The sequence below is a fragment of the Ailuropoda melanoleuca genome, chromosome 10 (genome assembly GCF_002007445.2).
Source record: "Ailuropoda melanoleuca isolate Jingjing chromosome 10, ASM200744v2, whole genome shotgun sequence".
Taxonomy (NCBI): domain Eukaryota; kingdom Metazoa; phylum Chordata; class Mammalia; order Carnivora; family Ursidae; genus Ailuropoda; species Ailuropoda melanoleuca.
This window is the reverse complement of record NC_048227.1, coordinates 34,970,762-34,992,913: the sequence shown is the minus strand read 5'-3', so window position 1 is coordinate 34,992,913 and position 22,152 is coordinate 34,970,762. Positions and strand designations below refer to the sequence as shown.

Below are 22,152 nucleotides of genomic sequence, written 5' to 3'. Positions count from 1 at the left end.
CTCTCCTCTTCCCTTTGGTTGTTTGCAGCTGGTCCACAGTGATTTGAATGGTCTGAAGAAAGACATGGATGAGATCTGGAAAGTACTCAGGAAGCTGCTGATTGAAGGCCTCCGATTTGACCCTGATAGTGCTGCCGGCTTTAGGAAGTAAGCCCCTCCTGGGTAGGGGTGCAGCTCCCAGAGGCTGGGGAGACCCTCTCTCCAGAGAGGAAACAAGAGGGGTATCCCAGCGGGTTCTGGAAGGAAGGACTCCAGACCTGTGGACCCAGGGAGAAGGGGTGGGGCTTCCCGGCCTGGGGGAGGGGGTAAAGGTGGGATGGGGCTGAGGGCACCCAGGGGCTCTGGCCTTGGCTGTCGAGGGGATCCAGGAACACATCCACTCGAAAGCCCTCTTGCCACGAATGAAATCAAGGCTCACGGAGGGTAGGGATCATGCAAGGTCTCCCAAGGAGGCTGGGGATCTGGGACTAGAGCCCTGTTGCCATGTCCCCCACCCCATCCAGAGAGAGTCCCAGGCAGAGGGGCTCAATGTTGGGGTGGGGGGAGGGGTCTCCTATGTTCAGATGACCCTCATCCCTCCAAATATCCCCTGTGAAGGGTAGCTTTCCAGACGGTCCCTGGTTTTAAGGACCTTCATTGTGTTTGGGGCTGGAACATAAACTACACCCACTGTATCCCCCACCTGTGTCCCAGGCAGCCACAGGGTAGGGATCAGCAGGGGGCAGCAGAGCAGGCTTGAGCTGAGCTGGGCCAGGTCACTGGGGCAGTAGGGTGTGGAGGGAAGTCCTGACGCTGAGGCACAGGCAGACCTTCCCCTGCGGTGCAGCCGCTGATGGCTGGCTGTCTTCCAGGAAACTGTTCGAGCGGGTGAAGTGCATCTCCTGCGACCGGCCGGTGGAGCTGATGACGGGCCCGTGAGTACCGCCACCAGGGGGCGCCCACGCCCACCCTCTCTGTCAGGATTCCCCCACCTACTTTCCTGCGCAGGTTCTAGGTCCATCATTTATCTGTTCGTCCGTCTGTCCGTTTCATTTGCTCCCCTTCCTGGGCAGGGGCACTGGCATCCCCTCCTTCGTCAGCCCTGCCTGGCGCCCGCTGTGTCCCAAGTCAAGATCGACTCCAAAAGCAAAAGGATAGAAGGAAACTGGGGAAAAGCTGCACTTTGTGGGACTTCTTGCATGTATTTTTAGAATCTAATACTTTTAATTTATTTAGGCGAAATTCACATACACACACCATTTTAAAGTGAACAGTTCAGTGTCGTTTGGTGCACATTCACAATGATCTGCAACTGTCACCTCTCATTCCAGAGTATTTTCATCTCCTAAAAGGCAGCCCCAGACTCATTAGCAGTCACCCCCACAGCCTCCTCCCCTTGGCCCCTGACAACCACTAACCAACTTTCTCTCTCTGTGGATTTCCCTGTTCTGGATGAAGTCTGAATGAAGTCCTACAACCTGGTTCTGGCTTCTGTCACGGAGCATTGTGTTCTCAAGGGTCATCCACGTTGTGACAGCTGTCAGTGCCTCATTCCATTTTTGTGGCTGAATCATATCCCATTATATGAGCCGCCCACATTTTGTTTATCCACTTAGGCGCTGATGGACGTTTGGATTGATTCATCTTTTGGCTCTTGTGATTAGTGCTGCTGTGAACAGGCGTGCACGTAGATTGGCTCGAACACCTGCTTTCAGTTATTTTGGGTATAAACCTGGAGGTGGTGGAAGTGCTGGGTCGTGTGGTTCCTCAATGGTTAACTCTTTGAAGACCCACCAAGCAACACGCTCCTCGCTCATGGGGTTTCAGAGCCCGAATCTTGCAGCGCCCACGCTAGCCTGGCCCCCGTGACCCACGAAGCTCACCACCCTACGTCAGTCCATGCTCATGGAGGGGCTTTGAGCCCATATCCAGATTTTTTTAGTTAAGGCCACAGATTCCTGGCTGCAGCATTATTTATAATATTTTAAAAAGAAGAAAAGGAAACAATGTGAAATGGTGAATGAGTTATGTACATTCACATCAGCTGATATAAGTCATGTTGTAGGAGGAGGTATGAGAGAACCTTCTGAGATGTGGAAATGGTTACAGCTACACTGTCCAACACAGTAGCCACCAGCCACATAGGGCTAATGCAGCTAAAAACCGAGTTAAACATTTTATTTAAATTTATTTAAATTTAATCATAAATTTATTTTTTATTTTATTTTTTTTAAAGATTTTATTTATTTATTCGACAGAGATAGAGACAGCCAGTGAGAGAGGGAACACAAGCAGGGGGAGTGGGAGAAGAAGAAGCAGGATCACAGCGGAGGAGCCTGATGTGGGGCTCGATCCCATAACGCCGGGATCACGCCCTGAGCCGAAGGCAGACGCTTAACCGTTGTGCCACCCAGGCGCCCCTAATCATAAATTTAAATAGCCACCGGTGTCCAGTGTTTGCAATATTGGATGGCACAGTCATGGAGGAATTATTTAATGGCCTGGAAAAATGTTCACAGTAACTTAAGTGAGAAAATCAAGTAGTTTGTTATGATCCTGTTTTTGTTTTGTTTTGGTTTTTAGCAAGGTTTATTGAGCGATAGGAAAGTGATAGTACAAAGCTCCCAAGGAGAGAGGGGACCCAAAGGGGTTGCCCATGATCCTGTTTTTGTTAAAAAAAAATACATAAGCATGGAAAATTACTGGAAGGACACATATCAAAATATTTGTCACGTGCTTATAGAGCTTTTTGTGTTTATTTTTGCTTTTCTGTCCTTTCTAAAATGCTGACAATATGTATTACTTTAACATTCTATTGTGGCTTAAATAATACAGGAAAGTATGTAAATATTTATGGTGCAAACTGATGAATTTGTGCACGTGCACACACCTTCGTAACCACCTCTCAGATCAACGTGTACAAGAGCTCCCGCTGCTCAGAGAGCTGGTAACACAGATCAACCGTTTATGAGTGGGCAGGTCAGGGGCATTTAGTGCAAGGACACCTTGTGCAACCACCACTCCTTCTAGCGCCAGAGCATTCCAGCAACTTTGCAGAAGGAAACCCCAGCCCCGTTTGCCGCCAACCCCCCATCCCCTCCCCCTGCCCCTGGCAACCTCGGCTCTGCGTTCTGTTTCTGGGATTCATCTGTTCTGGCTTTTAGTTTCGTAATCAGAACAGTTGTTCCTTATGACCGCCAAGGATGATCGGGGCTCTTCTGAGCCCTAAGCGCAGCGGGCCCATGGACGTCTCCAGAGAGGGAGATGGGTTTAAGGGTGGACTTCCTGGAGGAGGAGGGAGGCTGGGGCTGTCTTCTGGCCACTTGCACCTCCCATCGAACTCTTGTCCTCCAACAGGCAACTCATCACCATCCGCAAAGCCCACCTGCTTTCACGGCTGCGGCCGGCCAGCGCCAACACCTATGAGTACCTGCAACAGCAGCAGATGAGGTGAGTGGGCGGGGCCAGCCCCACAGAGGCCCTCAAGCCCGCAGCCCTGCGGAGACACCAGCTCCAGTCCCAGGGCAATGCCAGCCACCTGCAAGGGAGCTGTTTGGGGAGGTGGCTGGGCAGCAGATGGCCCGGGAGAGGACCATGGCAGAGAGGAATAGGCATATTTACTGGGCATCTATTATGGGCGGAGACCGTTGGGGAAGAATTCTCATTTAAATCTTACCGCTCCTGTGAGCTGAGATGGACCCGCCCGCCTCCAGCTGGAGGAAGGAAGCGAGGGCCCTGGCCTCCGCTCATTGCGCTGAGCACTTTGCCCTAGCCGACCTCGGCGAATCCTTAAGCCTTCCCTTTGAGGTGTATTCTGTCATCACTGCATTTCGTAGTTGAAGGAACTGAGGTTCAGAGAACTTCAGCCACCTGCCCAAGGTCACAACTAGTAAGTGGCAGAGCTGGTGGCTAGACCTGAAGATCCCGCCGCACCTGGTGTGCTCCCTGGGTCCCAGCCCCACCCTCAACCTCCTGACCTACCAACAACATAAAGGGGAGGGCCATGGGGGCCTGGGCCCGACACCCTTACTTTCCTATGCCTGACTCCTGGAGATCAAAGGTTAAAAGCCTTTTGTTGGTGGGCCAGACCAGGGCCCCCAGGGGTGGCTGGGTCTGGGGGAGCATAGGCCTTGGTTTTTCCCCTCTGCCCCGACTGTGCCTGTCCATATCCACCTGCCAGCGCAGAGTGCCGCCAAACTTAAGCTGGAAGAAATTCCAGTCTTGCCTTGCTACTGGGCTGGCCCTTGGGCCCATCCTGGTGCCACTCTGGGACAGAGGGTTCTCCCAGTAGCTGCTGTCCTACCTGCCTACCCCAGGGAACACTGGCAGCTACAGCAGCTCCGGGACCTCGGAGACCAGGACAAGAGTCTGGATTTGCTGGGGTCCCAGAAGGACTGGGGCGATGGCCCCGGCAATGATGCCAACTTCAAGTTCAACTCCTATGACTTGTCAACACTCTACCCCTACGGGGACCCTGAGGTGTTGGACTATGACACCGTGAGTGTGGCAGATGCCCTGGGCATGGGCGACCTGGGGGGAGGCCGTGCTCTGTCTGGTGAGCCTCTGTATGTACTAAAAAGGCAGGGGAGGACACTCCCTGACCTGGCGCCCGGGCCATCTAACAGGCTGAGGTGGACATTCTGGGAGTGGACGGGATCCTGTACAAGGGCCGAATGACCAACCAGGAAGGGGCACGGCCTTGGACCAGCGTTGAGAAGGAGCTGGCAGGTGAGAGGTGTCAGGACTTCCTGGGAGCCCCTGTCTTGGATGTCCTGGCTTTGCTGGGGAACATGAGGAGGTGCGGGCTGGGCTTAGAGCTGGCCCCATCCCGGACTGGGGGTCCTCACACAGCCACCTGCAGAAATTGGGTTCTGCTGTATGCCAGGCACTGCACCAGGCACTGGGGAGGGAGTGGGGAGCAAAGAAAGACGGGCTGTCACCCCAGGGTTTCCACAGGAGTGGGAGAAGCAGACTGTAAGCAAATAATGTGAAGGTGAGGATGCATTGTTTGGAAAAGCAGTGAATAGCTGACCTGAGGGGAGGGCCCTGGAGACAAAGGATGCTGGCCTAAGGAGGGGTGCCAGATGGCCTCACGAAAGAGGGACGCTGAGCTGGGGACAGCAGCGTTGTGAGAAGGACATCAGTCCAAGGAGAGGCCTCTGATGAAATAGGGGTTAGCTGGATAAAGGGGCCAGGTGGAAAGAGAGCAGTCCAGGTGGAGGGCATAGCAGGTACAAAGATCCTGTGGTGGCTGGAAGCCAGGCACAATTGGAACTCCAGAAGGTGAGTCTACATGTGGTGGAGATTGGGAAGGGGTTGGGAATAATGAAGAGATGTGGACAGACCCTGAAGACCTGTGTCTTATTGTCCCAGGTAGGTGAGCGTTGGGTTGGTGGGGGACACATGGAATCAGTCATTCCGACTGCTGCAGCATCAATGCCCCTGCTCCAGCTGGCTCCAACTGGAGACCCCAGTCCTCAGCTCCAGCATTGGGCCAGCAATACCAGAAGGGGTACCTTCTCTGCACACCTTTCAGGGGTTTCTCCTTCTGGGCAGAGGAATTCTTGGTTTTGTCCTGGGTGGGAGCCATACACTGCCCCAAATCAGGGTGTCCCAGAGCTGTGCTCTCCCCCGGGGCTCTAGGGGAGACTCCTTCCTGCCTCTTCCAGCTTGCGGTCGCTCCACGTGTTCCTTGGCTGGTGGCCATGTCCCTCCAGTCTCCGCCTCCGTCTTCCCACCACCTTCCCCCTGTGTCTTTTCTTCTGTCTCCTATAAGGATGCTGGTCCTTGGGTTTAGGGCCCATCTTAACTCTGGATAAGCTCATCTCAAGATCCCTTAATTAAATTTGTGAAGACCCTTTCTCCAAAAAAGGTTATATTCATAGGTTCTGGGGGATGTATCTTTTTGGGGACCACCAGTCAACCCAGGAGGGCAGGACACCATCTGAGCCCTGCATTCCCCGGCACGGTTCTGGCCCATGTGGCATTCATGGCTCATCCTGGGCGAGGCTCAGCCCCCAGGAGTGGCTGCTGTTAGGAGGAGGCTCAGGGTAAGCTTCAGGGTCAGCAGGCAGGGTAATAACAATTGTGGCTAATATTTAATGAACCCCGACTTCTTGCCAGGCTCGCACTGCCTCCTTTCCGGTGAGGCATTGCACAAACGCAGCCAAGGGCTGCTGGATGGAAGTGCGTCCTTGGTGGAGGGGCCCTTCTCCCTGCTCACACAGCAGACAGGGCTCCCGTCCACCCACCTGCCCTGGGTTGTCACCCAGAGGGATGGGGCTTCTCTCCCCACAGCTCATTCATTCTCAAGACCCATGCAGCAAAGCAGGCCTGAATCACAACACCTCAGCTGCTTTGTCCTGCTTGGGGGGCAACAAAGTCTAACCAGTATTAGAAATCAATCAGAAATCCGCCTGTGGCCAGATCTTTTGACCAGATTGCTCTTACCGCTCATTTACTTACTCGAAAGAACATTCTAATCCGAAACAGGGTCGGTAGCTAAACCTAAAGAAGCCTGTTTAATACCCGCCCCCCGGGCCAGCCTGGCCCCTGATGCATGTGTCTGTTCAGGTCACTGTCCAGCATGCCCTGCCGTGTACTCGGCCCTTTGCCAGATGCACAGGGGACACTGAGGGGCGTCTGGGCAGCCTGTGCCCTCCGGATGCTTGCAGTGAGTCAGGAGCTCAGGCCAGGCCAGGGGAACAGCTGGTCCCCTGTGAGCTGTGCCCCCGCAGGTGGGGGATGGACGGGCTGAGGCGGGTGGTCAGCAGGCTGGACTTTCAGAGAAATGCCCTGGAAGGAAGGCTAAGTTGGCAGGGCTTGCGTAGGACAGAGGAGAAGTTGGCAGGGGCGGGCGCCAGCCTCAGCCCATCTCACCCGCTCTGCGTGAACTCCCTAAAGCACACACCTCGACCGGGACCCTCCCCAGCTCAGAACCTGTCCATAAGAGTTTCCTGTGGCTGCTGTGACTAATTTGCGAAAACCAAGGGGCTTGACCCAAATTTATTTTATCTTAGTTCTGGAGGTCAGAAATCCGAAATGAGTCTTACAGAGCTAAAATCAAACTGTCAGCAGGGCCGGTTCCGTCTGAGGCTCTAGGGGAGACTCTGTTTCCCCCCGTTTCCACCTGCCAGGGGCCTCCTGCATTCTTTGTCTTGTGGCCCCTTCCTCCAGGTCAAGATGTGTCCTCGCTCTGACCTCACTTCCGTCCTCACCTCCCCTTCTCTGAGTCTGACCCTCCGGCCTCCCTCTTCAGAGCCTTGTGATTATGTTGGGCCATCTGGGTCATTCCAGATCCTAGGTTTTAGGAGTTAGGACGGGGACATCTCTGGGGCGTGGCCTTCGGAGTCCAGGCTCCTTGGCCAGTTGGGGAAGAGGGGACGGGCTTGTCCCCTGTCTGCCCCTCCCTCCAGCATCTCAGAACTGTTTGCTCTGTCAGTGAGCCTGGCTATCTCCCACCTCTGGGCCTCTGCCCGTGCTGTGTGCCTGCCTCAAAGCCCTAGGGAACCTTTCTCATCTGCCAGCGCTTAGGGTCCCTCCCTGTTGAGAGCCTCCCAGCTTCTCGGCTTCTGGCTTCTGCAGAGGTGGGAAAGCCGCAGAGGAGGGCCTGGGAGGACCAGGTGTCCAGGTCAGGAGTTGAGTTTGTGTTCTGACCTATAGAGCCCGAGGCATCAGTGGGACCTCAAGGAGAATGTTGGGTCAGAGCTGGGTTTCCAAGCCTCACTGGGTCTTGATTTTGCACCTGTGCCCTGGGCCCACATCCCTTAGCTGGCAGGGAAGCCGTGAGACAGTCTCATGGTCAGCTGGTTGGCTGGTCCTGCATCAGACCTGTGGAAGGAGCCAGGTGCCAACTGGTGATTACAGCGGGGGGCCAGGGAATACCCCTCAGCTGGGCATTAGTTCCTACGCAGAACCCATGAAGCATACTGGAGTCAGTTCTTAGTTCAGGCTCAAGGAACAGTTGATGCAGACCTCGAGACAGAGTTAGGAACGCAAGAGGTTTGAGGTGGGGGTGGTTAACAGAGAGGGGGAGGAAAGGGATGAGCAAGCAGAGACCCTCAGATAGTAAGCAGACCTGACTGGGTCCAGGCCTGCCCCTTGGGGAGCTCCTGAACAAACACTCCCCAGCCCTTGGCCAGGCCCTGTGCTCCCCTCCTTGGCCAGAGCTGCTAACAGCCCCTGAGGTGCCAAAAGGTGGAGGCCGTGGGCTCCCTTTGCTCCTGCAGCTGAACAGTGAGTTCTTCCTTAAAAGGGAGATGCACACAGCCCTGGTCACTCAGCTTGTCATTCCCAAGCCCTAATTGGTGCCACGTGTTTTAGATACCACGGAGGAGACCCGACGTGGACAAAATAAAGTTACTGCCCCCTTAGAGTTTTTACGCCATGAGGGACCATAAGATATACATAAATAATTCGGTGCATAAGGTGAAACATGGGAGTGAGGGAGAGGATGACCACGGAGGAGGTCCCTGTTGAGCTAAAGGACTCTTGTAAGAAAGGACATTCGAAGCGGGAATTGTCAGGACACTGAGGGAAGGACACAGTCTCTGGGCACAAGGAACAATCCCGTGTCCTTCATGGAAGGAGCTTGGTGCCCCTATAACTCATCCTGAGGGGCAGGTCTGGGCCCTCACGGGCATCTTCACTCTCATGCCACCATCCCCCCGCCACGGTCCCAGCTCTTCTCGTGCAGCCTTTGGTCTGGATGGCCAGTCATGGAGATCCTTGGCTGGACGCGGAGAAGGGGATGCCTTGGGTTCAAAAGTGAAGGACGGAGCCATACCCAAGAGGCCAAATACTGTGCCCGGTCTGTGAACGGTCCGGAACAGGCACACTGCAGAGACAGAAAGCAGGTTCCTCTTTTTTTTTTTTAAAGATTTTATTTATTTATTTGACAGAGAGAGACAGCGAGAGAGGGAACACAAGCAGGGGGAGTGGGAGAGGGAGAAGCAGGCTTCTCGCCGAGCAGGGAGCCCGATGCGGGGCTCGATCCCAGGACTCCGGGATTACGCCCTGAGCCGAAGGCTGAGCCACCCAGGCGCCGCAGAAAGCAGAGTCCTGGCCGCCAGGGGCTGGGGGAGGAGGAGGACGGGGAGTGAGTCCTTCGTGGGCACAGGGTTTTCCTGGGGGGCATGAAATGTTCTAGAATTAGGTAGAGGTGGTGGTGGCACGTCACTGTGAATGAACTTCATGTCACTGAATTAATTTTTCGCTTAAATGGTTGATTTTGTGGGGTGCCCGGCTGGCTCAGTTGGTGGAGCATGACTCGATGTCGGGGTTGTGCGAGCTCCATGTTGGGCATAAAGATTACTTAAAAAAATTTTTTAAGCCCATTAAGCGTCTGCCTTCAGCTCAGGTCATGATCCGGGGGTCCTGGGAGCGAGCAGCAGGCTCCTTGCTCAGCAGGGGGTCTGCTTCTCCCTTTCTCTCTGCCGCTCCCCCTGCTTGTGCTCCTCCGTCTCTCTGCCAAATAAAATAAAATAAATAAAATCTTAAAAATAAATAAATAAATGGCTAATTTTGTGGTATGTGAATTTTACTTCAAAAATAAAAAAATTCACACGCAGGATGAGGGACGGGAAGGTGGGGGCAGGGGCACGATAGTGGCCTGGCCCCAGTGGGAGTATCTCTGCCCTGAGAAACTGTAGACTCGGGAAGGAAGGAAGAGGAGGCTCCCGCAGGGCCTGAGCAGCAGGTGTGTGGAGCAAGCCGGGATGGTCTGGGGCACAGGAAAGGGCCTTGGCAGGATTGGGCAGGGACGGAACTCTGTAAGAGCCTTCACTGGTCCTGTCTCTTCCCCTCTCTTTTCCGTGAAGCTGTGAAGATGCCACACCCCCCAACTCGAAACCTGTATGATCGTGAGCGCCCGAGTACCTTTTATGGTTCCATCTACCCCCGTGAGTACCTGCCCCCCTAACTCCCTGGCCCAGCAGGGATTCTGGCAGGATCTCTGGTGCCCCCCAGTCCCAGCCTGGGGCTCTCCTGCCCCACCTCATGCGTCTCTCACCTGCTCTATGCCAGGGCCCAAGACGGCCCCTTGAGTGTCCCCCACCCAGCACCCCGCTACCTGGCCATGGCCTCCAGCCAACCTGGGCTCCTAGTTTACCCTTCAGGGGTGCCATCCCAGGGGTTGAGGCCCGATATCTGTCTGCAGGTGTCTAGCTAGCTGCAGGGGTGGTACAAGGAGTGCATTCATTCTCCTGGGCCTCTCTGCCTGGGGCCCCACGAGCCGGGCTGGGGGGGACTCCTCGGATTCCTCTCATCATGCACCAGGCATCTGCGTGTGCCTGACGGTGTCCGAAGCACTTTCTCCCTTGTTAGCCCATGCAGTCCTCAGCCCTGTTCTCCCGGTTGACAGTGTGGAGCTGGGGCACAGCACCCCTGATCCTGGACTCCAGGTCCATGTCCGGATCAGCCTCCGTTTCTGGTGTCATTTATCTGGGGTCACCCCCCCCGGGGAAGTTTAGGGTGCCTGGGACTGGGTGAGCTGTGGGAAACCACTTCCAGGCTGGAAGGCTCGGCTCCTTAGTGGGTATGACCCCATCTGGCCAACCTCCCCCGGGCATGTTCCTGGGACACATCACCGACTTTCCTGCCCCTCCCAGCCCTGCGCCCCCAAACAAGCGTGCGCTCCGGTGCCTCAGGCCCCCCGCCTACGATGCCAGCTCGGCCTCCATCGCTGCCGCCCCTGCCACTGCTCCCGCCACTGACGCCATCCCTGCGGGACCCCCAGCAGGCCCCAGGGCCCGCCCGGCACCCAGGGCCTCTGCACCTCGAATCCCGAGCCGGCATGCAGCCCTCCGAGGAGCCCACCAATCCGTGAGCCCTGCATCCTGCTCCCCTACTGCCTCTCTTCTCCCCTGCCCACAGAGACTGGGCCCTGAGCCTGGCCTGAGGAGGGTGCAGGGGCCCTGGACGTGGGGGAGGGGCCTCCATAAGGGACTCATTTAGACTCAGTGGCTATTTTAACTCTGCATATAAATCCACACAACACAGTCCTCCTTACCCTACACTCTGTGGAGTGCACAGCTTTCTAGATTGAATTTTCCACTAAGCCAATTCCTTGACCAATTTTCAATACAACAGCTAATGTGCTTTTAAAAACACTTTCCTTTTTATTTTGCTGAAATAACTCTATCAGAATCAGTTCCAGTTACAACTACTGCCCACGGACGTTTTCTTTGGGGCGCATTATTTCTAACAAGACCAATTTTCTCACGGGAACCAAATTTTACTGTGTGCATCCTTTTATTTCATGTTGATTATTCCCACTAGTAATTATGGTTATGAATTGGATATTTTTAAAACCTGATTGTTTATATTTACTTTTTTGGCCAATCCATGAGGAACTGGGAGCAGCAGCCCTGGAATATTCCGGGACTGCTTTCTCCCACCGAGGGCTGGAATCCCGCACGCCTGTGTGACGTCCTTCTGGTTCTTATGCTAACTGCCCATGCACTTGGAACAAAGAGCAGACCAGGAGGTCGTAATGTCCTGATCTGGCCATTGACTGGGCAACTGCCACCGTGCACGCTTGGCTTGATTTCTTCCTTTAAGGCGGCTTGTTCCTCCCTCCTTCTCCATCAGTTTCTCTCCCTCTTCCTTTCCACTCCCTGACTCTGCCTAGTTGTGTCCTCTATGCTTTTTGTACTTCTGACATGTCTACCACATTACACAAAGTCTAAAAAAAATTTCCCTCTGTGTGGTTTTGGGCCATGACCTTACCCCCAACATCCACTAGAGGCCCCCAGGACTGCCAGGTGGGTAAGGGGGTCCACCATGGGGGGAGCCAGGGAGCTGGCATGGGGGAGGATCCCCGGGCTGGCAGCCATCAGAGTCTGGGAACACTGTGTACCCTTCCCCAGCTCCTCATCCATGACCACTCCCAGACCCTGACTTCTCTTTTCTTTCTCCAAGGACTGTGTCTAAATGAGGCCAAGCCTTTCCTGACCCAGGCGACTTACCTGTTCAAGATGCCTTAGGGGGAGCTGGCTGGTGCAGTCCTGGACCCCGTACCCACACCTGTATCACAGATGAGTATTTTTGGCAACTTCTCCCCAGAATAAAATCTTTCACTTTTTTGACTGTGGATGAGGGTGACTGGCCTGGTGCCCTTTGGAGGGTGGCCTTGCCTGCCCCATGTGGGTGAGTGGACCTGTTGGTTCCTACTCAGGCCCCCACCCCGGGGTCAGTGTCTCAGAGCCACCAGCCAGAACCACCGTGGCTAAGTCCCAGTAGAGAATCAACAGCAAACCTTCTGGCCTCTGCTACATTTTCCACCATGGCAAAGTGTCCCGAGGTGCCTCAGCCCTTTATTCTGGGAAGATAGGGGGTCTGAGGGCAGGGGTGGTGGTGTGACCTGCCCAGGTTTGCTCAAGAAGGCCTCAGCTCTCCATCCAGCCCCCGGTCAGGAGCTGTCCTCCTTGCGTGCCATACATGGGTATGAGGGCCCCAACTGCCAACACCTCCCATAGCAGGAAAGGGAGGTGTGGCCCGGGCTCAGGCAAAGCATCCCATGCCAGGCTTGTCCCCTGCAGCCCTGACTTGGGCACTCACACACACCCAGGCTCGATTCTCAGACCCTCTTATCCATCCCCACTCGCTCCTCAAAGCTGCCTTCCCAGCCATTTTTCAGTCTTACAAAGGGAATCCAACCAGTTGAGTTGGTTCCTGCAGTCCAGGCATAGAGGAATGAGGCCCAGGTAGGTCACTATGTAACCATTTACATTTCGACAGGCTCCTCAGTGTTTAGGAAGGTGGGGACACCCACCAGCAGCCAGTCAGGAGCAAGAGCAGAAGACAACAGTCCTGTCCCCCGTAGAGGTTTTGGGGGAACAAGCTGGCCTTTGGCCTGGTCCCAGATGGGAGCTGCACACAGAATCCTCGCCCCTCCAGATTCCACCCCCAGAGGGTGGGGCCTGCAGGACGCTGGGAGGGAGGTGCTGCACCGACCCCCAGACAGGTGCCTCAGGAGGGCAGCCCACCCCATCCCAGCAGGGAAAGGTGCTTAGGGGAGCAGACAGAACTGGGATGGGGTCAGCAGTGGGGTAAATTTGAGGAGGCCCTGGGTCCAGCCTTCTCTCCTGCCAGGGGGACATGGCTCCTGGCCTGCGACGTGGCGGCAGTGCCAGGCTGGACAGAGGGTAAGATGACCACCTGTCCCGGTCTGCCTGGGAGTGAGGAGGACGAATCGGTCATGTGGGGAGGGAGGCATGTGAGCTGGCCCGGTGGAGGGCTGCACAGATGAGCTGGGTAGGAAGGAGAGAGAGATGCCTCTCACCAAGCAGAGGGTCCTGCTTTGAGGGGCTGCTGGAATGGAGATGCTGAGAGGTGACCACCCTGCACCCCCACATATGGCCCCACAACCCAGTGATGCAGGTCAGAGGGCCATTTCTCCCTTTCAAAGACCATGAACTCCTTAACTCTAAGGTACCAACAACCAATGACAGCAATGTGAATACCACACAAGAGGATCGACGTTGGGAAAAATGCACTGCCAGTACCCAGAGCAAGTCACCCAAGAGGGAAGTTGAGGTGCTGGAAGTGGGCCTTCCATGCAGGGACCTCTTGCAGACACGAAATCAGCACACTCTGTCTCCCTGGCCTGACCCCTAACTTTCCATGGGCTTGGGGGCTCGGGGTAGAGAACCAGCACACACACACACAGCCACCAGAGAAAGGCCTCCCTTGCTCATGACTTCACCAGGATCCACAGGAACCCGCCCCCCCAGCAGTATGTGTAGCTGTTGTCGCCTAAGACAGGAGAAATGGCCTCGGATCGCAGAGCAGAACTCCTCCCACAGACTCCCCGCACCTCGGCCATCCTGGAAATGGGTCTGAGAGGACCCAGCGCCCCCACCCCTACAAGAGTGGAGTTGTTCTGAGACGCATCTGAAACACATATATTGCCCAAACAGAAGCTGCGGCTAAGCAACCGGAGGCCTTTCCAAATGCAGGAATTGGAAAGAGCCTTGCCTCAAAAGATCTCCTTTTGTCCAGCCCAGGCAGCCTCCCCAACACTGACCCCAGGAAGTAACCAGACTCAAAGCTCCCATCTGTCCTCAGAGGAGTCCTGCTATAAAAGCCCCTCAGAGACTTCCAGAGCCATGCCGGCCCCACCCACCGCCGGGTTTGGGGGCCAGCCTTGGGGACAGCGTGGTTTTGTGCCACGGCCACAATGTGTTCTCAGAGAGCCCTGGAAAAACTCTGGGGACCCTCAGCAGCGCCCCTGGGAGTGTCCCCTTCATCGGAGAGAATCTTGGAGAACAAGCCCTTCTCTTTTGAAAGCTGTCTGAAGGAGGAGCCCTGCCTGCCCACAGAAAGCGTTTGAGAGTCTCCATTCATGCACCAGGTGCCCCCTCCGCCCCACAGAGTAGGCCTTTTACTTGCGAAGCTCTTCCTGGTGAAAAGCAAGGTCCCCTCCAGACTCCAACCAATCTGGAGACAGGAATTGGACACACGTCTGTGGCCAGTGGAGTGGACTGGCTGACTAGGGGCGGGCTGGCTGTGTCCCCACTGTGACGGTCTGCTTCAGCCAGCTGTTACAAATGTCCAAGGTAAGCCAGAAGTGAGACTTTTCGTGCAAACTCTCCGGATTTTAAAATGTTGGCAGGCCATTCAGAAAGACATGGAACATCTTGCAAGCCAAGCAGCACGCGTCAGGGCACGAGGAGTTGCAAACCCCTAAGTCTGCATGCCCAGGTGTTTTAACGGCAGACTGGAAAGACACACCCACTGCCTGTCACCTGGGTAAGCCAGACCTTCATCCCACATACTGCCACGTCCACTCTTCAGAAACGAGGCAGTCAAAGCTCAAATCGTCCTTTCAAGCAACGCCATGGGTGCGCGTGGTGTTTAGAGCAGACCTTTGGAAACGGTCACTTGAGCTCAAGTCTGGCAGGGAGTTGGGGGGGTGACCATGCCCAGAAGAAGCTGGGCTTTGAGGTACCAAGGCCGGTTTCCCAGGAGGCACTGAGATGAAGGACCGCGGAGGATGGCTGCGTCTGTTCCCTTCTGTTCCTGCACCAGCACCTTTGCTTTTCATCCAGTTTACACTGGAACATGTAATAGATGGTTACTGACTCCTTCAGCTTTGCGTCTGAGCTTCCAGCCCTGGGGAAGTTGAGGAGGGTTCCGAGGTCTCTGTTCCCAGCTCTGGCTCCCTCACGAGTTTGGCCCAGTTTTGCAGCCTTTCCTCTGCCCGTGAGATGCTCAGACCATGGGCTCCCAGCACACCCGGCAGGGCCTCTGCATTTGCGGAGAAGTTTGGGAGGCCCCAGGTCTGGCCCTGCTCTCTGCCCCCTCCTTGCTTGGGGCACTGATGAAAAATCAGATTCCTGGGTCCTCCTCCAGCGCAGCTGCCTCAAGCACCCAGGGGGGACACTTATGCCCTATAAGTTTGGGGTCATGAGTCTGGTGGCTCCTGCCTCTCAATCACCTGGGAGCTGTTTGAGTAACAGCTTTGACATCGAGTTGGTGTTCTCTGAAGTTCACCCTTTCAAGGTGTATGATTAAGTGGTTTTTATTCCGAAGCTGATCAATATCCTGCAGAATGTTTAAAACACTGTCAGGCCTTCTCCCCGGGGACTCCGATGCCATGGGATCTGGGAGTCTGTGGTTTGTCTTTTTACGGAGCTCCCCAGAGGCTCTGCTGTGCAGCCAACTATGGGAAGCCCGGGTTCAGGGGACATTTTGCCGTGTCTACAGATACTTCTGGCTGTCACAACTGGGGGACACTACCGGCATCTAGTGGGTGGGGGCCAGGACGCCCCATGGCAGACAGTAATCCAGCTCCAAATGTCCAGTGCCCAGGCTGGAAAACCAGGACCTACAGGACCCTCAAGTCCTTTCCAGCCTGATGTGACCACCTGAGACCTCCAGGCCAGCCCATGACAGCCCCCAGACACAGAAGTGCACCTCCCCACAGATCAGCACTCAGGAGAGATGTGTAGGGACACCTCTGAGGGTGAGCTCGAGGTCCTACATCTCTAACAGAACTCTGAGGAGCAGGACTGTGGTTCATTTGCAGCCCCCCTGCTGGCCTGCCCCAGGTTGAGCCTCCGCCTCCAGGAGCACACATGCTTGATGGTGCCCGGTCTCCTATCTCTGACACACACACTATCGTCATCTGCTCACCGGGACAACCCACACACACGTACTTGCCTCTACATTTCTCCTGCCCCTTGGGGGTGTGTGTGTGTGGCAGTTACCTGAGCATTTCCTCCCATCAGAAGGCTGTGGTGAGGATTCAGGAGGCCCAAGACACCCTCACCCTTACTCTGCCCCATCCCTCCCTCCCCTCCTCTCTCCACAAGAACCCCTCACAGAGCTGTGCTCCTTCTCTGGCCCTCTTCCCAGAGGAGGGCCAGAGAGGCTGCTGGAAGGGTAGGTTTCAAGGTGAGGACACGATTCCAGGACAGAAGAAACAGCTGGAGCGGGGGCCCAGTGGTCAGTCTTCAGTAACAGCCACAGAGCAGAGTCGTCCCCTGAGCCTGTCCAGGGTCCAGCAGGGTGGAGACAAAGCTGGGGAAGGCAGGTAGTGGCTCAGGGAACACCTGAAACAGGAGCATCCTCGTCACAAGGCCCAGCCCCTCCCTAGGAGCAAAGGCAGGACTGCCAGTGGGGAGCACAGAGATGTCAGTCAAGCAGGAGACCTTCTGAAATAGAAGAAACTCTCCAACCGAGGTGCCATCCGCAGACCAGGGTGCCAGGCAGGTGCCGGGTGGGCTATCCTAAGTTAGAGTGAGGTCTGCCTGTACTGAAGGTTGGGCAGAGACCTTGACCTCCCTCCTTCCCCAAAACCCAGCCCCTCATAAGGGGTGCAAGGCTGAGGCTGCCCCAGGAAGCCCCTCCCCCAGCAAGGGCAGCCAGTGGGGGGGTGGTTTGCAAAGAGCGGAGCAACCCTGGTGTCTCCCGGGGGGTAAGAGCAGGTGTCTGCTCCAACCTAGCTTGGGAGCGGCTGGGATCCTGTCTCTCCCTCCTAGGTTGCCAGTCTCCTTCGTGACCAAAGGTTTGAGCTGCAGGTTGGACTCTGCCCTGGGCTCGTCCTGTTCCTGTCATGAGCCCCTACTAGCTCTGCATAGAAGATATGCACCTCCCCAGGGGGAGGGCCCTGCCCTACTGGCATGTTTGCTGGAGGTTGGGCTTGGAGAGTCCAGCCTGCAGCCACCCATTGGGACCCTAAGACACTAAGGAAGGTCCTATATGAAACCCAAGCAAACCGGAAGGCAGTTGTTAGCCCTGGAGGTCAGGATCAGTCCAGCTGGACAAAGGGGGGGCAGGATGGGTAGGAGGCAGGGATTCTGGGAACACAGGCCAGGAACCAACTTCATGGGATGAGCCTTGGACGGGCAGAAAGGTTCCAGAGCCATGTTGTGGTTGAAAAACACAGCAGCAGACAGGAGCCCCATGAAGCCAGGAGGGACTGTGGGGTACCCTCTGCTCTGGGCTGTCAGTGCCCTGCCTCTTCACATGGAGCCAGTGGGAAGCAAAGCTCAGGATGCGAGGCAAGACCACAGAGCCTGGTGGTGGTTTGAACTCTCCTCTGTTGTTAAAAGGGGGAAGGGAAAGGGTGTGAGGTGCCCCTGGGCTCTGGGGGGGGCATGCAGGCAGCCCCAGCAGGCAGGCGCCGGGGAATGGGTGGGAAGAGTCCTGGAGTTTCCCACCATTCTTTTCTCTGCAGGGAACAGCAAGGGTGGCTGGCAAAGGGGTAAGAGAAAGGAGCAGGGCCCTGGGGGGAGGGGTGGCGGGCAAGGGGCTTGGGGGCTCACTCTAACATGCAAAGTCCAGCTGCCCCACAAACTAGGTTGCTTCTTGAAGAGCGACATACATATAAATACAGACACAGCTACACACACACATGCGGAGAAGGCTCTGCATTCCCGAGGGTGGGGATCTAGGCCTGCTGGCCCCCAAGGAGCTCCAAGGCAGGAGCCAGCCAAGTCTCCGCTGCTGTGGCGATTCTCCGCAGCCCCCTGGGGTGGGGCAGGGCGAGCAAGTCCTGTGGCGAAGGCTGCTTGTTCTCTGAAGTTCTGTCTACCAGCACCAAGACGACTCTGAACCAAATCCATGCAAGGTGGGTGCCCCGTGCCCGCGCTTCCATGTTTGTGCGCGGGCAGCCTGTGTGCTGGCACCAGGGTCCAGTCTCTCCCCTCCAGGGCTCCGGGGAATGGGGGTGCAGACAGAGGAGGGTGAAGGGGGCCCGCGGAGACATCCTCTCCCCCGCCCCACAGGGTCCTGGCCTCCGGGAGGGGGGAGGGGCCTCCCTTATCTCTCGGCCTCCATCGCAGGGTGGGCCCTCGGTTCTGAAGCGGCCTGTTGGGGGGCCAAGGGTGGCCAGTCTGACGCTGGGGAGGGGGGGGCCGGAGTCCACATGGGCGGCTGCTGCGGCTGGTGGTGCTGTGGCCCCCCTGGAGGCGAGGCCGCAGTCGGCCAGTTGGGTGCCGCGAAGCTGCCGGTGGCAGCGTGGGGGAAGTGTGGCGGGGGGGACGTGGCCGTGGCGGCCATTGGGCTGCCACTGCCACCACCGTGAAAGCTCTCGGAAGCCTTGAGACGGGAAAACATGGTGAGGGCATCAGGGAAGTTGGGGGGCGTGGCGGGGGTGTTGGCAGGAGTGCACATCTGTGGGGGGAAAACAGAGAGGGTGGGGTGAGCACCCCTTTCTGGGAGGGGCACTGGCCTCCCGCTGACTCCTAGGAGGAGACCCACACTCAGCCACTGTTGGGAGCTTCTGTGCCTCTTCCCTGGCTGCATCCTGGCTCCGTGAGACAGTCCACTAGCTCAGGGCTCACAGAGGGAAGGTGCAGCTGCGATGGGCTGGCCCACCAGACCCACGGGCAGTCTCCGAAGAGGACCCTCCACAGCAGAGAGCCACTGAGCTTCCTCGGAGAAGCGACGCTTCCCTGCCCTGAACCAGGAGCATCCCCTATCGCCACCCCTGGGGCTGCAGGGACACTTACCATCTGGTGGTGGTGGTGGCTGTAGGGGATGTTGGTCTCCTGGAAAAAGGCGCTGAGGGCCGTCTGTGGAAAGAAGGCCCAGATTTCATTATCCTCAGGTCCTTGTTTCCAGAATCTCTGGCGCTTGGAGCGGCCCTGGGCCTGGCTACCGAGTGGGAGAAGTGAGTGGAAGGAGCGTGCCTGTCACCACTTGACGCCTGCCACCCCCCAAGGAGGCACCACAGGCTCCCAGGCAGGTCTGGAGGGGGGTAAAGATGCTCACAACGCTGCCTGCCTCAGCTCGAACTCACCTGATGTGGTCACTGTGACCTCAGGAAGGGGGCAGGCAGCACCCTCTCCCGGTCTCACAGGGAAAGGCCTTTAGCGGACACCAGCCTTTGATTGAGATTGTAGCCTGACCGTCACCAACTCTGAGTGGCCACAGCAAAGACTCCCAGATGTTAAGTCTAAGACCTGCCTGCCCCTCTCCTTGGCTGGCCACAGGAGCCTGCCATGATCTGGACCTCAGTTTCCCCAACTGCACCATAAGGAGACTGAACTGGGTGGTTTCTAGATTCCCCTCCCTGGCTGCAATAACGTAAGATCCATGTTCCAGTTCGCAAAGCCAGAATTACATAGGTTGGTCTGGGTTTTCCGCTCGTTGTCCCACTCACCCAAGCCTCCCTTGGAATGTTCTTAAAGTGCAGAGCAGGAGGATGGGAGAAAGGGGTCTGCACCCAGGGTGGTGAGAAGGGGAGTGGGAAAGGAGGCAGAGCGCAGGCCTGTATCACACAAGCTCATCTGGAGGCCACAGGGGACTGGCAAGAGGGGGCTCCAGGAGCCCCTGAGGGAGGTGCTGCATTTGGTCTGTCCTGGCAAGGGGCCTGCAGGAGGGGTGTTGAGGAAAATAAGGGAGCCAACCGCTCTTGCTGGGTGAGGGAGTGTGTGAAGGGTCTGCCTGGCCCTGCCAAGTCACAGGCCCAGCCCCAGCTGCCCTCCATCGCCACCCTTTTAGGCTTCCTGCTCCCCAAACAACAGCCCAGCCCAATCCCTTGCCTGCCGCCCCTCCCCCCAGCACAGCCAGACCAAGCTGGCTCCCAGGGCCTGCCCTGGGATTTTGTTATTTTTTTATATTCAAATGAATTTTTCTGGGAATTCCCTGCTGGAGATGTCCTACCCCAGTGTCCCCAAACAGGGTGTGGGAACGGGCTGGGGTTAAGCACCTCCTCAGGACTCCATCCCACCTGGGAGCCCCAGGGGACACACCCAAACCATTCCTTCCCAATAGTAGATCCAAAGGCCACCAGAGTGAGGATTCCAGGGAGAACCTTCTGCTGCCTTAAAGCACCACCACTTAAAACACACAGGTCCCCCTCCCCCTGCAGCCGCCTGTCCTCATTAACACCTGAATCAAAAACAAGGCCTTTGGCTGGGTCAACCCTCAGCCTGTGAGCCTGCGGGGGAGGCTACCAGAGGGGGAGGGGTAGCCCTAAGGAACCTCTCACTCACTTTCATGCAAGGACCTACAGTTGGGGGGCCCGCACCCCATTTTCACCTTAAGTGAATCTCCCTAGTATCCATATCCTCCATTTTACAGATGTGAAACGGAGACTTAGGGAGCCCAGAGCATACGGCTCCTCCCCCAGGGGCCACCAGAGGTACCAAGTCTGCAGGCAGCTCCTGGCCCTCTTGGGGAGTTTTCCCCAGGCATTTCAATCCTCAAGCTACATTTTTAATTCCCCGTGATGGAGTGGCACCAACCCATGCTGAGAGACAGCCCAGCAGGTACCAGGCTCTGTGCTGGGCTGAGAGTCCAAACGGACAAAGTGCTTCCCACCAGACACCTGCCTGCCCAGCCCCAGGCAGGGAGGGAGCCATGTATGCAGATGTGGACTCAAACGGCCATGAATGTGGTTTTACAAGTTTTGCCACATCTAGCCCTTGAGACAAACAGGCTGATTAGGGAGCTTCCTGCAGGGTGGGGCTGCAGGCCCTGGGGGGGGGTGTGTGAGGGAGTGGCCATTCCCTTCCTAGAGGTCAACTCCCACACTGAAGGTGCAGAGAAAACTGAGGCCAGAGGAGGGAAGGGGCTTGCCCAGGGCGAGCAGCCTCCCCTCTCGTGGTGTGAGGACCACACGGGGTGAGCAGTCCCTCCTAAGAGCTCTGGTAGACGCTGGTGAGCAAAGACCCACTAGGCTGGACAGGCCAGTGCTTCCCCAGGCTGTCCAAACCTTTGGGCTGGAATTCTGATCCCCATCCCACTCTCAGGAAAGGAGCCCTGGAATCCCCTGGCTCACTGTCCCCTCAGTAGACCCGACCACCTTCCCTGGGATGGCTCCCCATTAGGAAAACAGGCTCCTGGGCCCTGGCTGGGCACAGACACTGGCTGGGCTGTGACCTTACACCTGTGAGGGGTGGAGCTCAAGGACTCTGGCCTCTTTCCGAGATACCACCCTGGGTTATTTCTGGGGCAGTGGAGCTAGGCAAAGCCAGGTGGCCTCTTGGCAGCACAAGCCGTGGGCACTAGTGCCCTATGGGTCAGGGAGGCCTGGTGGGTGGGGTCCTGACTGGGCCAGCCCCACCTCCTGCCCAGCTGACTGAAAGCTACTGAGCCATGTAAACCACGCTGTGCACTGTGCAGGTACATTTCCCCGCCAGCACAGAGGCGGCCACCTGGGCACGCCTCTGGGGCGGGGTGCACGGATGCACACCCGTAGCTAGAGTGTGGGGCTCCAACACGGCACCGGTACACTCGTGTGTGTACACGCGTGGGCCAAAAAAAAAAAGCGGCGACGTGTGCGTACACGGAACACATAATCCCGCACCCGCGCGCCGGGTGGACTGCGTGTTTACACACACGCTAACATGCCCACACGTAGCGTGGCGCGTGCGTAAATACAAATGCACATGTACGTGGACACAGGCGCCACCGAGCTGCCCCCCGGGCACGCAAACCCTCAGACCCAGTTGAGCGGGGAAGCTCTACCCGCTGGCCCCGGGGCACCCTGTCCTGCTCCTCAGCAACTGAGGTGGGGGCGGCGCGCGGTCCCAGCCCGGGGCGTCCTCCTTCCGGCCGCCCGCCGACTGTCCGTCCGGGCCGCGGCGCCGCCCCGCCCTGGCCGTTACCCGAACAAAAGAGAGGGGGGTCCCCGCATCCCGACCGCCCGGGGACGCGGGGGGAGGCGGGGATTAGGGGCACCGGCGGGGGCGGGCCGCCCCTCCCGCACGGGCGTCG

At 56.9% G+C, this 22,152-nt stretch overlaps 2 protein-coding genes across 2 annotated transcripts in view; one reads left to right on the top strand and one right to left on the bottom strand.

The window, feature by feature from the left end:
• The window catches only part of C10H16orf96 (chromosome 10 C16orf96 homolog), a 43,937-nt gene extending 33,133 nt beyond the window's left edge, over positions 1-10,804 (top strand). The window contains exons 12-18 of the mRNA XM_019805251.2: positions 29-147; positions 852-914; positions 3,337-3,429; positions 4,296-4,476; positions 4,605-4,707; positions 9,798-9,878; positions 10,587-10,804. Of these exons, the coding sequence (XP_019660810.2) occupies positions 29-147; positions 852-914; positions 3,337-3,429; positions 4,296-4,476; positions 4,605-4,707; positions 9,798-9,878; positions 10,587-10,804 (858 nt within the window). The remainder of the gene's footprint in view (positions 1-28; positions 148-851; positions 915-3,336; positions 3,430-4,295; positions 4,477-4,604; positions 4,708-9,797; positions 9,879-10,586) is intronic.
• A 406-nt stretch (positions 10,805-11,210) lies between these two features.
• The window catches only part of UBALD1 (UBA like domain containing 1), an 11,461-nt gene continuing 519 nt past the window's right edge, over positions 11,211-22,152 (bottom strand). Inside the window, exons 2-3 of the mRNA XM_019805250.2 lie at positions 18,939-19,001; positions 11,211-18,600 (exon numbers count right to left, since the gene is read on the bottom strand). Of these exons, the coding sequence (XP_019660809.2) occupies positions 18,247-18,600; positions 18,939-19,001 (417 nt within the window). The 3' untranslated portion in view covers positions 11,211-18,246. The remainder of the gene's footprint in view (positions 18,601-18,938; positions 19,002-22,152) is intronic.